At 48.3% G+C, this 14,732-nt stretch overlaps 1 protein-coding gene across 2 annotated transcripts in view; it reads right to left on the reverse strand.

Annotated features, from left to right (window-relative positions):
• The window catches only part of PKP3 (plakophilin 3), a 160,891-nt gene that overhangs the window by 6,893 nt on the left and 139,266 nt on the right, over positions 1 to 14,732 (reverse strand). For both annotated transcript variants that reach the window (XM_085644954.1, XM_085644955.1), the window contains exons 12-13: positions 2,891 to 3,083; positions 2,046 to 2,133 (exon numbers count right to left, since the gene is read on the reverse strand). In XM_085644954.1, coding sequence (XP_085501080.1) covers positions 2,046 to 2,133; positions 2,891 to 3,083 — 281 coding nt within the window. The remainder of the gene's footprint in view (positions 1 to 2,045; positions 2,134 to 2,890; positions 3,084 to 14,732) is intronic.

Consider the following 14,732-nt stretch of genomic DNA (forward strand, 5'->3'; position numbering starts at 1 on the left):
CAGATCACATTGACTGCCACACTGCCCTATTGATGTCACTGATGTTTCCTGCCAATGCGGCAAACCTGCAGTGAGTGTGGCTCTCTTCACAGCACCATGATCCCTGCCAGCCAGACATGGATCTCCAAGTAGGGTGGATGGTCCTCCAACATGGTACAAGAGGCGATGACCGCTTTCCCCCTCCTCACCGGATGGATCGGTGGATCGTCATTTAGTGTCTAAATGACCCCTTAAGACTAATAGCTCCCACCAGTATTTCTATGATCCTCTCTGCCTTAGCTACATCCACCCTCTACCATTGCATTCACTAGTATTTACTGCTTTCTAGTACGAGAAATATCTACAAATGAAGCATCAATATCAACAGCACACAGAGTGTAGCACTGTTGCGTGGATTTTATACCAAAGGACTCCCTGTGGTTAAATCACAGATTACAGGTTCAGGAACTCAGGGTGCTACTGACGTACTTTGTGGCCTTCACCAACTGTCTTTCAACCCTGCAGGTGGGGGGGCAGTGGAGATCCCCAAGGACTCGGTGTGGCTTGTGGGAAAGTCTCTTCTTTTCCCATACAACTAATGAACTCTCTGACTCCACAGCAGTGTGACCAGTCCTGCCATACATTCTGAATCGGCAGACAGACTTAGGCATGCAGGACATGACGCAGGAAAAAGGTGTGTAAGGGACAGGCCTACCTGCAGCCTTCCCATAATGACTCAAGGCACCCCGCCAAGAGTGACGTGGCAGATTTAAAGGGATAGTGTACAAAAGCTGCCACGGTTCACAAATCTGCAATTTAAGTTGTCTTTAGAAGATATTTGACATGTTGTACAATAACTGGAAACAGTCTAATGCACAGAATGGTTAGAACTCCGCTGTGCATGGTCACAAAATCTGCCATTCGATCTACACTACAGCTGAACATGGAAGAATGCAAAATACCAGAGATACTGCTGACAAGCTGGACGTCCACTGATGAGCGAATCCCAAGCAGGTTGCCAGGACTGATGGAAGTGCAAAGGTGTGGGGCTTGGAGGGTGACAAGTGACATGGATGAGATCCATGAGTTGGCCAGGGACAGACCTATTCATATTTTGGCATCCTCTATTCCTTGGTTCATTGTAAGGGTGCTGCCACCAGTGCCCCTGGTTATGATCTCCGTGTTGTTGGTGTCATCTGCATAGCGGCGGTGTGTAGAGGGAACGGAAGAAGGCTCTCCCTCACCCGTTTCTGAGGTTAAGAGGAAAGGTGTAGCAAAGGAAAAAGGAGAGGGCAGCAATGAAAAAGAATATTAAAAAAGCAACATTTTTTACAAAGACCAGAAGAATTTGGGACCGATATTGAAAAGCCAGAGACTGTGTGCAGCAGATTACAAGGTGATTGCAGCAGATTACAAGGTGATTGCACTAGAAAGAGAATCTGCTGTATTTACTGCTTCTGGTTGTAAAAATGTATCAGCATTACACACTTACTAATGCATTCTGCAAAATGCGCTATGATTTGTATTTATTCATTTTGGAGTATTATAAAGCATCATGATGTAGCTTTCTTCATATCAAAGAGCATGTTAATATTAAATGTTCATGGTATTTGATACTATATGTGTTCTTTTTAAATATTCTCTGTAATTTATTTTATCCACCACGCAATGTAGGCCTCACTCCCATTTTAAATGTGGTCATTTTTTTCTATATGTGTATAAGTTGGGGGTGCTGGTGTGCGCGCATGAGTGTATGCACATGCACGTGCATCCAGAATGACCTTTTAACATCTTTTTTTACAAGTAAGGACACATACGAGCCTCCTCAGGCCTACTCACAGACCAGGCAGGCAGGAAACATGGAGCTGCTGACCACTAGGGATAGCGATGTATCTCAGGTGATGCTAACTGATAAGCTTAGTTTGAGATACCTTTTATAGAACAATTGACAGATAAGAAATGTCGCTTTCTGAGCCGTCGAGAGGTGGTCACTATTAAGGTTTGCACCTTCCATGGGTAATGTCAGGCAGCGAGGGGTGATGTAGCACACACTGAGTATTACTTACTGCCTTGAAGTCCCGGTGCAGCTTGCTGTACTGCCACATGTTGGCTAGGAGGCTGGCGGCAGCGCGTGCAGACTTCTCACTGTCAGGGCTGCAGGTGGAAGCAGAAGAGAGAAGCCATAGTGAGATATCTGTGGGTTAAAGGAGGCAAAAGAACCATGGGGTGGAGGGAAATGGGCCACAGGAAGATGAGGAGCCTAAAAGGCGGTAGTGGCCAGCACCAAATCAGTGGAAAATCAGGCCTGCGACTCAGACTCAGTCCTACTGGTTTTTATGATGGACTGAAACCGTCACCTCCCCCCTAACCAGAAGATAGGGGTTCGGGCCCCCGGCCTTGTCTGAGTTTGATAAATGAAGTAGCTTCCCATTCTTCTTCCATTCCTTTCTTTATGGAAGACCAGCTCTCTCATACATTGGGCTTTGGTGAGATCTATTTCTCTCTCTAACGGACACCCATGTCCTCAGGTGCGGCTGGCTTACTTACATATGACACAACAGTCCTCAGATAGGGTCAGCACTCTTTCACACAACTATCACCAGGCAAGGTCAACCCTCTCTCACGTACAGGTCCATTCCCTCTCTCAGCTGCCCTCAGATAAGGTCATCTCTCTCATTCTTTGCTTTCAGGTAGACCCGGCTATCTCTTTCAGTCCCCTTTCCTCATGTACAACTAGCTCTCTTTGAAACACATTCTCAGGTTATGTCCCCAATGTCCCCTGCTCCTGTTCTCTGGTGACATCCGCTCTCTTCTACGTACCTGTTCTAAAGTAATCCTTTCACGCCTGGTCTCTGGTATTGAGGTAAGCAGCTTGCACATATTTGCCTTTTCTTGACAAAGGACAACTCACCTGTCCCTCTTGCTCTTGATGTACATGAGCTTCCTCAGTCCATCAAAGTAGATGATGTCACGAACAGCAATAGGACTCTCCACTGTCAGATTGTTCAGCACAGCAATGATGTTCACCAGGACATCGGTAGGCAAAGGCCGCTCCCCGCTACTTGCTGGAAGCTTCTCCACTAGATGGCTCACCACCTTGGTTGCTATCAGGAAAGAGATGGATTAATGTATGGTGAACAACCATGCCCTGGTCCTCACAATCCACTCATGCACTCTGTTACAATCAGCAGAGTCGATCACACCAACATATAGTAGAACAAATTCCACAGTTTATCCTTTGCCTCCAAGATTAAGAGCCTAAATATTTCAAATGTCTTTAGTTCCTAGCAAGGCACACAACCATGTATCAGGGGGTGTACTCGATAAGAAGATAACAAGACAGTCTCAAAGTATTGGGGTTCCTTTATGGAACACGTTCAACCAAGGGAGAGTGCATTTCAACTTATGCACACTTCACTGGTGAAAAATATAATTTATGAGAGAGGAGGCATGAAAGGTCAGTTGAGGACCCCTGCACAGAGATTGAAATCTATACAGGTAGGAACAACCTGTACACTTCTGAAAGGTGTAGTGAGGTCATTCTGGCTAGCACTTCTACCTTCCTCTGAAGCACCTCACTAGCATACGGTGTTGATTTCCAACAACAGATTTCAACAGCTCATTAAATATACAAAAATATTCAACCTTATACATCCACACACTAGTAAGGCAGCACAGTGGAGGCAACAGGAATGCCCACACACAGGTCTTCAGTTTTGCACTGGCAGCCTTGACCAGAGGCTCTTGCAGCAATGAGAATGAGGCAATTTCTGAGGATGGAATTAGAAGGTGGCAATGACAAGTAGTACGAAGAGGGTTACCTCATCTTCCATCACCACCTGATACCCACATCTTTAGAATGCAAGAGCTGCTCTGTCCAGCTCCACTACTGATTTGCCTTCCTTTTGCCAGATGTCTTTATAAAGGATCCTAGTCCTGAGTGAAGTCAGGGACTCTTTTCAGGGAGCTGTGTATGGCTGAAACATGTCGACCCATATGAAGTGGGAGGCATAAGCACCCCCTGCCCATCACCCATTCATTTTTAATCACCTTGCGGAAACCCCTACAATAAAGAAAAATACCTTGGAAGTAGTCCGATATTTTTAAGCTTCACTTGGGGTCCCATATTCCTCTCCTTCGCAAAAGTACTCCCCGAAAAACCGGAAGCTCATTCGTCATTATAAGAATTTTTGATGACTGTGGCGGGCCAATGATGAAGCATGACACGAAGATTATCGTGTGAGACCTTGCCTTACAATTTTGTATCATTTGATGTCATTCCGAGGTCCTGTCTACTCTTAAGGACCAGATACTTGGGTACCCACTATTTGGGTAGTAGTCAACCACTGTTATTTGGGAATTAACTAAAATAACAAAAATTGTTGCATGTTTTTTGTGATTATAAGATTAGACAGGGAGGGTATCTATTGCTCTATCTCCCTCTTGTTCCCTGCATTTCAGGAGGTAGATTGTTTTGAGTTCAGACAGTAACCGCCAGGGTCACACACGGTTGTAAATACACCAACCTACAGAAAGAAAGATACAAAATAGTAATGAGAGCAAAGTGAGAAGCAGAAATTAAGATTTTAAAAGGGATATGGGAGTTGGATTGACAATGCCTCAGATGGGGCAAAGGGATGATATGGAAGTCCCTGCCTCAGACCCCACACTTGCAATAATAGGTACTGGTTCAATAAGAGAAAAGGCAGAACGGAAGAGAAAGAAGCTAAGATCCAACAAAAAGGTAGTTTATGCAAATTAAGAAAATAGGACTGGGAATGAACAAATAGAACCATAAGTGTATTGTGGAAAGAAAATAAATCCCAAATAAATAGTTACTAATAACCATTTAATTATTTTAAAAAACACAATTAAGACTTAAGCAATAATCCTAACACCCCAACAACAAAAACAGTTATATAACCATGAAGCTAAAAAGAAAAAAAGGAAAGGGAAAGTAGATTATGTAAAATGAACCACTGGGGGGCATGGCTTGGCAAGCCAGCATGGCGGACGTGTGCTGAGCGAGATCCGTCCAGCCCGCCACAAAATCCTTAAAATATCCTTACCCTCCGATGCAGATTTGATTGCAAAACCGACTCCGCAGTCCCGTGACGCAAGTGGCACCATCCAGTGCAGATTTGGAGCTCCTCCGGGGGCTGAAGGGGTGTAACGGAGCGTTGGCCGAGACGGGGCCGCGGCCTGGCTGGCTGGGGCGCTGCGCAGAGCACTGCCGGATCCCGTTGCTGGAGAGAGCGAGGTGGCCTCGGCGTCGTCCATTGCCGAGGGAGCGGAGGGGAGTGCTTCAGAGGTCGGCGGACAAACGGAGGCTGCAGGTGGGGAGCTGACCACCGCTACGTGGCGCAACCTGAAGCAGAGGAAGGCAGTGCAGCTCGGCGGCTAGATCGGGCCGCAGAGGTGAGGCCCGGCGCGGGGGAGCGGAAGTCATGCAACAACCTACGATTTGTTGGGTTTCCGGAGGGTTGTGAAGGGGGCAACATGGAACGCTTCATTACACAGTGGCTGGAGAGCTGGCTCACCCCCCGGAGGCCCTGTCTCGCTGCTTTGTTGTCGAGCGGATCCACAGGGCGCTGATGCAGAAACCCCCACCGGGAGCTCACCCACGGCCAGTTATTGCAAAACTACTGAACTACCTTGATCGTGATGCCATACTGAAGCAGGCCCGGGTCAAGGAGACCCTGTTATATGACAATGAGCGGTTCCTCATTTTCCCCGACTACACGAGGCAGGTGCAGCAACAGCGACAATCATTTATGGCAGCGAAGGCTCGCCTGAGAGGCCTCAAGCTTCTCTATGCTCTCCTGTATCCTGCCCGCCTACGGGTGGTTTACTGCTCCCGCACGCACGTATTTGATACTCCGGAGGAGGTATTCAAATGTACAGATGAGACGGTACGGGTGAGGGTTCACACGCCGCCTGGAATCCGATTCTTCTTCTAGCAAGATGGCCAGGAGAGGCCCCTGGGGACAGCTAAAAGGCAACAGACGGTCACGGTCTCAGCTTCGCTCCCAGTCCTGTGGCACTTCCTCTCGGGGAGGTTCTGTATTTGGGCGACGGATTTCGGCAGATTTATGTGTGGATCCACGGGGAGCTGTGGAGGTCTAGACTACTGATTTCTAATCGAAGAGACTATGACATGGGTCGGATTCTTCGCCAGGCCCATGCTGGCGGGGGACATGCCCAGGAGACATGGGCAGTAAGTTGGGGATCCATTGGTTGGGGTGCCCCGTTCCCCCGTTGGGGCTCGGGGCTTAGCCCCGACGCAACAGATGCTCCAGAGTTTTTGAGTAGTAGGGTGGGGGGTTTGTTGGGTGGGGGTTGTTCAAGTTTACAGATCGAACACTCGCTGATGGTCTACTGCTCTTCTCATATGCCCCGCAAGGTCCCCATGTTGGTTATAGTGGTAGGTGTCCGTCCAGATGGCTGATGCATCCCGTAGGGGGCGGGAGACCCCACGTACCATCCGCATAGTTAGTTGGAAAGTCCGTGGTGCCCTGGATAAAATTAAACGCGGGGCCATACTGCACCAAGCAAAGCGGGCCTGGCCTGATATACTGCTGTTACAGGAAACACACCTCAAGGACACGAAGGCCCTCCAGAGATATGGGTTTCACCAGGTCTTCCATTCTGGTTGCACGAGGGGCTCATGGAGGGTTGCTACACTAATACACCGCAGGGTCCCCTATATTCACGATAAACAGTGGACAGACACACAGGGGCGCTACGTGTTTATTCGGGGCGGATCCCCTGGTGCTCGGTAGTGTTTATGCTCCCCCTCCCCTGCAATGGAATCTAGTGGATCGACTTATGACCCTCTGGGCTGACATGTCTGATACACTCTCCGTGGTGGGTGGGGATTGGAACAACGTCATGGAATTGGCCAGAGATCGATGGCGGGCTGGGGGAGGTCCGGAGAGTGGTCGCCCCACGAGATTGCATTCCTTAGTGACGGGACTTGATTGGGTTGATGTATGGCGACGCCTTAATGGCGATAGAGTTCACCTACCTATCTGCGGTTCATGATTCCTATTCCAGGCTTGACTATCTATTTGTTCCCAGGGTGGCGGTGGGCAGGGTGGTATCTGCGGAGATTATGCCCAGAAGCCTGTCAGATCACTCTCCGGTGGCCCTCACGCTCCAGATGGGTCGCGGGCGCCAACCATTCAGATGGTGCCTCTCTGTATGGCACTTGCAGAATGATGACTACAAAGAACGTATGAGTAAAGCCATCGATCATTATATGGCGGCCAATGTGGGGTCTGTCTCTAGCGCAGTGACTTTGTGGGAAGCACTGAAACCCACACTGAGGGGGATAGATATCTCCTGGTGCGAGGCGGCCCGTAGGGCGCATAGGGAGGAGCTGCTGCGAGCGGAGGCAGAAATAGTAGCTCTTCAACATCGCAGCCGGGAGGCAGAGGGAGGCCAGTCCAGGAGGCAATTATTGCTGATTCAACAGAACTATGAGGCTCTTTTGATGGACGAGGCCCGCCAAGCCTGGTTGGCGACGCGTAGTAGGGTATATCAATGGGAAGACAAGTCCAGCAAGATGCTGCATCGCCTCTGCCAGGGAACCTTCCATTCCCAGGCCCTCCCGAGCGTTTTGGGTCTGATGGTGGAAACAATTACAGAACCCCCAACCATCGCGGAAAGCTTTGCTGCCTAACACGCAGACCTATATGCCCCCTGAGAATGCCTATCGGCCGCCGTCATAGATAAATTTATAACTGACCTACCACCCAAAACCGTATCGGATGAGGTGCGGGAACAATTGGAGCTACCACTGACGGACGAAGAACTGGGCACGGCCCGGGGGGAACTCAACCCTGGGAAGGTGCCGGGTCCCAATGGGTTCCCCAGTGAATTCTTTAGACACTACTTTGTGCAGTTGGCCCCCCACTTTCGACCCGTGGTGGAGGAGGCTCTGGAACGGGGCTTGCTTCCCCCAGATTGAAGGCATGCGGAGGTAGTGGTGTTTCATAAGCCGGGCAGGCCCCCAGATCAGCATGCCACATATCGTCCTATGTCTCTCTTAAATGTGGAGGCTAAGGTACTGGCCAGGGCCTTGGCCAATCGCCTTTTACCCCACATTTCTACTCTGGTACACCCTGACCAAGCTGGGTTCATGCCCCAAAGGGTGACCAAACACAACATTAGGCGAGCAAACGCAGCACTGGCAGCTATTCGGCAGTTGGGGGAGCCAGCGGCGCTCTTATTGGCCGATATGGACCGGGCGTTCGACTCCCTGAGTTGGGTGTATCTATTTGCCTTATTGCGCAGACTCAATCTGAGACGCGCTTTCTCTCCTATTTAACACTACTATATACAGATCTGACGGCGTTGGTGCGGGTGGCTGGAGCGATCTCGTCCACGTTCTCCATCAGGCGGGGCACGCGACAGGGTTGGCCCCTGTCCCCATATTTATTTGCGTTAGCTTTGGAGCCTTTAGCTGCATGGATGCGCATGGATGCGCATTGATGCGCAGCTTCGGGGATTCGAGTGGGCGCAGGGACTATCCGATAGGATCGTATTATATGAGGATGATGTCCTTTTCTTCCTTACAGCTGTGGACAGGACGGGCCGCGGCTCTTGAGCATTATGCAAATTTTGGGGGAAACGTCGGGACTATATATGAATCCCCGTAAGTCCACATTATGGATTCTGGGGGATCAGACGGGAATGGGAGCGTGAACATCATCGGTTCAGTTGGCGGCGGTGGGGCTGAAATACCTGGGTGTGTTTTTAACGGATATACCTGCAAACTCCTGAGAGCATGATTTGGTCCCAGTATGGGAACGGATCCGGGAAGATCTTAAAACCTGGTCCCATTTGCCCCTCTTGCTATATGGCAGATCGGCGATATTCAAGATGGTGGCACTTTCCCGGCTCCTCTATCAGCTGCAAAATCACCCTCATCAGATCCCGCCCCGATGGTTTCGGCAGGTGAATGCAGCGCTTGGGCAGTTTCTGTGGGAGGGGGGAAAGGTTCGCGTAGCTCTGCGCAGATGCTTCTTGTCCACCTACTGCGGGGGGCTAGCGTCCTTCGATGTTCTCTCGTACTACCAAGCCTTGCATTTGCTGATTCTTAACGAGTGGTGGTATGGGGATAGGGGAGACCCGGCATATGCAGTCAAGCGGCGGCTCATGGGGCACCACTCACTACATACAATTCTATACACAGCGCCTCTGCGGGGTTCACTGCCGCCGGTTACACGGGTGGTGTTCCTGATTTGGAGACAGACTTTGCGGCGGATGGGGTGGTGGAACATGCTGACTCGGGAGACCCCCCTCTGGGATAATAGGCGCCTACCCCAGCTGGCGGCTCTACAGGGGTTTCGGGGGTGGGACAACATAGGCATTTCAGTACTGGGTGATGTAATGAGAGGCTGGACGCTAAAATCCTTTCAAGATCTTCAGAAAGAATTCCATATGCCACGGTCCCAGTTCTACCGCTACCTTCAGTTTCGACATGCCCTGTCCCCTAGCTTAGAGGGCCTGGAGTCGCTAACGGGATTCAGCCCTCTGGCAGCGAAGGTTTTTATGGGAGATCTAAATGACTGAAAAATGTCATGGATTTATCAATCCCTGGTTACTCATTGCTCCCCCACACTACAGAAGCTTCGGGGGAACTGGGAGGAGGATGTGGGCACACTGGAGGAGGAGGACTGGACCGAGGCCCTGGCAGCCCCACGTGGGGCGGCCATAGCGATGAGACTCCACCTGGTCCAGTTCAAGTACCTTCACAGGGTCTATTTTACTCAAGTGCACCTGTGGAGGGCGGGGCTGATCACCACTCCCATATGTCTTTGTTGCAGTCGAGAGGAGGGTACATTCATTCACACAGTCTGGCACTGTATTTCTCTGGACCGCTTTTGGAGGGGGTATTTGCATGCCTATCGGAGCTCCTGGGGTGGGAACTTCCACGCACGCCACAGCTGGCCTTGCTTCACGTTATGGAGGGAATAGGAGGCAATATTTACAAGTGACACCTCATGCAACTGGGTTTTACTCTGGCGAAACGGGACATTGCCAGGGCTTGGAAGGCGCCACGGGCCCCATCGGTGGCCGCATGGAAGAATAGGCTAGACTTCTGTATGGGGCTGAAGCAACCTATTTTTGTCGCTAGGGGGTGCCCACGCAAACATAAGATTTGGAAACGGTGGACGGACTATCGGGGATTGCTGCTGAACCCGCCATCAGTGGCAGAAGTTCATCCATTGGGATAATGTATCTGTCCATCTTCAGACTGTGGGGGTACATTGAGGGGGGGTGGGCCCCAGAGGGGTTCATCCTCTCTGCTACATTTACAGGCTGTGTACATGTTTATGCGGATTTTATGCGATCAGGGGGGTGGGATGGGGGTGGGTGGGAGTTGGAGTAGTCTTTTCTGTGTTGCTTCTTTACGCTTGGACATTATTGGAAAATGTCAAAGTCACCATATCTGTATGGTTTGATTATGCAGTCTCTGGGGTGCAGAGCTCTGCAATTTATGTACAACTTGACAAATAAAATGTGTTTTAAAAAAATTTAAAAAAAAGACCCACTGAGATTTACAAATACTGTTGCTTCCTACATAGCACATCAGCCATCAGAGGCCAACTAAAGCAAAAAGTTATTTATCATAAAATAACAACCTTTATTTGACAGCACTCAAAAAAGGACTGGCACTCAACAATAGCCTTCAACTGTGGGTTTCAAGTGAATCATTACTCAGTAGCCCTCCCAGTGCATTTTGGTCAATGTGGTCCATCTTTTGCAAAGCTGGAGTTCTTGCAATGGATTCAAATCTTGGTAACTATTATTTTCTTTCAACATTTCATTTTCGTAGCTTGATAATTATTAAATTCTTCCAATCTTTTGTTTTCTTAGACCATGACAAATTTGATGGAGAACAGCAGCTACTGTGTGCCAAATTTGTTTGCAGCTTAAAATATATGAACCAGTGCCTTCTTAACTGGTCCACACTGCAGGTAGATATGACCAAATTAGCCCCATACTTAGAACCCCATTCACTTCGACCCATTCTAACCAGAATAACGTTCAAAATGTGCTGTTTACAAGCCCCTTGCGCCGCCAGTACGTCTCTTTTTCCCATATTAAAAGTGACGCACACACGGTGCAAGGGGCTTGTAAATAAGCTCCATAGGTATGATACAGTGTACATCAACACACTTCCCTCCCCAAACTAAGAGGCATATTTACAATGCCCCTGCAGCACCTTTAAGCTGCCGGAGTGTCACTTTTGTGGCCCTCCGGAGGCGCAGTGTGCCGGCCCATATTTACATAGCCAGGCTAAGCCACCCTGCGTAGTTTTTCATGGCCTTGTAAATATGGAATATTGCAATGCCTTACTCTGCATGGAAGGGGCGTTCCATGGGTGTTGCTATGGGTTTTGACACTGCCCCAAATTTACAACATTGTGTAAATCTAGGGCAGGCGTAACGAGGAAAAATGTTTTATTTTCTTCTTTTTTTTCCTCTTTCCACATGTGCTGCATTCTGCAGCACACATAGAATGAGGAAACTCCTCCTCTGATTGTTTTTGTGTAGAAAGGTGTCCTTTCCTGTACAAAAACAATCATCCAATAACACAGACACCCTTGCACTGTGGTGCAAGGGTGCCTGTGTTGTGCTCAGCTACAGTTTGTGCGCTGGCAGAAAGGACAGGAATGCACCCGTATCTTGTTGATATGACGCATTCCTGCCCTTTTCTTTTGACATAGGGTAGTGCAACTAGAAGGCTTGCGGCTCTGCTCTATACCAAGATATTGTAAATATGCCCCTAGGTTTGCACAGAAATGCAGAAACAGCAGTACTTGCATTGCATGTTGCCATTTTTTCAAAATAAGCATTAGACCAGATTAATGCAGAAATGACTATCACAAATTGTTCCATATGTGCTGTAAGCAGCATGCCAACTGCTGTATTTCCATTGCATTCTGGTACTCGTAGTCCAGACATTATCTTGGACCTCAAGCTAACAGCACCTAGGTTTAAGTAAAGAAATTCATCACTGAAACATTGGCCTGTCTGCCTTTGTAAATCTTGTTTGCCTCGGATTATAAATCTGATTCTGAATGAGGCCCTGCCAGTGCCAGATCACCCAGCTGCTACCACATCACTGAAGGATTGAGCTGAAGGTGCACAGGGAGCAGAGCACCGGCCGCTACTTGCCTGTGAACCGCTGGCATCATTACAAGAGGGAAGAGCGAACTGTCAATCGGTGATAAACCCAACCTGGCTAATAAAGGATTATGGGCTGCATTAAAGGCTTTGAATTGGAATGCAAGCCTAGCAAATTACCAGTTTCAGCCCAACATGGAAGAGCTTGAGCTAAGCTGGAAGATGGCGGACAGGACACTGCACCATTGCCTGCATGCTTTTTAAATATCTCAGATGCTGGGCTTTAAGTGGAGGGGGTCCTGCCGGGTGTCAGACCCACAGTAATTAAAAGTCGACTTTGGGTATATGTATGTATATGGTATTTCTATAGCATGAACCTAGCCAAAAGGCAGAGCAGCAGGCGCCGAGGGAGCAGAGAACAGGGATGAGAAAGAAGAAAACAAGTTACTTACTTGTAACTACAGTTATCCAGTATTGGTATCTTTCATAGATTCACATGCCTGAATCATTCCCCGTCGCCGAGGTGGGACTCCCGCCTCGGCGACGGGGAATGATTCAGGCATGTGAATCTATGAAAGATACCCCAATACTGGATAAAATGAAGCTCCGGGACAAAGACGGGAAAACACCAGCTGCACAGCGCCCTGATCGCTTTCCTGCACTCTGCTGCCTTGCAGCGCCCTGATCCCTTTCCTGCACTCTGCTGCCTCACAGCGCCTTGGTCCCGTTCCTGCACTCTGCTGCCTTGCAGCGCCCTGATCCCTTTCCTGCACTCTGCTGCCTCACAGCGCCTTGGTCCCGTTCCTGCACTCTGCTGCCTTGGCAGAAGGCAGGGACACACCCACAGTGGCAGTGCTCTGGGACAACGGCGGTGGTGGGACGGTAATGGTCAACACCTGACGTGGCTGGCCTGCTGTGTACATCACGGAGGAGGAAGAGAAGGCTACTGGCAGCAGCCGGGGTTCCTTCTATGGTTTTCTTTTGTCAGCCATTTTGAATAAATACCATTTCGCAATGTAAGCCACAAGTAAACAAGAGCATCCACTTTGTTTCAACTATAATCTTTTGCAGATGCATTGAGCAATTATAATAAATAAACAACAGTAACTAGAACAGCTTCTTCATGCTGGAAGAAGGGGTGTTTCCTGTGCTCCACTGTGGTGTCCAATTGGTGCATGAAAATAATAGAATTGTATTTTTAAATAGCAGTCCTTATTCAGTTACCTCGTTTTAAAAATAATAGGTTTTACTATCAGCCAATTTAGTCTGCCATTTTATTGACTTTCTTCAGAACAAAGGCGTAGATGACCCTGCCGAGATTCAAACCTTTGAGAGAGACAAACACACATACTGTCTCACGAGAGTTCACTAATCTATCTTACTACCAGGCCCAGGTTCATATGAAACAGTCAGGTGCCATATACTGGTACTATGTAAAGGCGAAGTTACCTAGTAAAAAACTCCCAAACACAGTAGTGTTTCACTGATTCTCAGACGTCTAGGCATAGGTTAGCTAGACCACAAATAAAGGTCATTAGGTTAAAGCACACTGGCCAGGGAAGCACATGTGGCTGACTTTGGCCCAAGCCTGGAGCCTTATAGAGGTACCAATCAGTTGGGAAACTAGAGGCTTTATATAAAACAAAAAGACTCTCTATTGGAGAAGAGGCCCGTTGTCCAAGTAGAGGACTGGTGTCTGTTGACATTGTTTTGCTCATAGCTGCCACACTTTACAGGGCTAAGTAATGCTGGACACTTCACTTTAACCTTCCTGCATCCTCGGTCCCAGTATCGAACTGCTTAGAAACTTGTTAAATGCACATCTATTACTATACACCAGAAGAAAAAAATAAGTTAATGCTACTTAGGCTGAGTTCATAAATCTAGAAACACCTCACAAAATTCGAGTACATCAAACAAGAGATTTAAAGGCAGAATTCTCCAAACATTCTCTTCCTGGAACAAAAAAAAATCTTCAAAATGTGTAAAAGCATTACGAGACACACTAGACTAGCATTCAAATACCAGAGTAGCAGAGTGGCCATTTCGGCCCTGCGTTTATTTGAAACTAATGTGCTGAAAAACCAAGGGATACAGCAGATTGCTGAAATGTCAATGTGATGCAAATCAAATAGATGGTCTATGCTGCAGTCTATATTATTTCCCTCTGGGACAGAGAGCTTTAGAAAAGCCACTGACTGGAATTCTGACGAAAACACCTTCCACTGCCAAGAAAGGAATGCCCACATCACCTCAAGGAGAATCCGGTCAAAGCAAAAGGTTCAAATTTATCTCGAAACTGATATCAACGTTTAGAAGGGAAAATGCATGGGAAGAATATTCCCACATATCTATTGGCGAAGGAGTATGACCGATTGGATATTGATCCCAATTCTTTTAGCAGCCAGATCATGATACACTTGGTACCCCATTCTACATACTGCCTCAAATCCGCCTCCACTGTACCTCTCTATTTTCGTGGTGAGATTCCTACCCAACGGGGAAACCCATCAGGCTACTCAGTTTTTAATTCAAAGACTAAGGGCTCAGCGCTTACAAAATCAGCAAAAGAAGAATAGTTGTACGGATTGCCAATATGTCACACACCTGTCG

Source organism: Triturus cristatus, chromosome 3_1 (assembly GCF_964204655.1).
Source record: "Triturus cristatus chromosome 3_1, aTriCri1.1, whole genome shotgun sequence".
NCBI classification, from domain to species: Eukaryota; Metazoa; Chordata; class Amphibia; order Caudata; family Salamandridae; genus Triturus; species Triturus cristatus.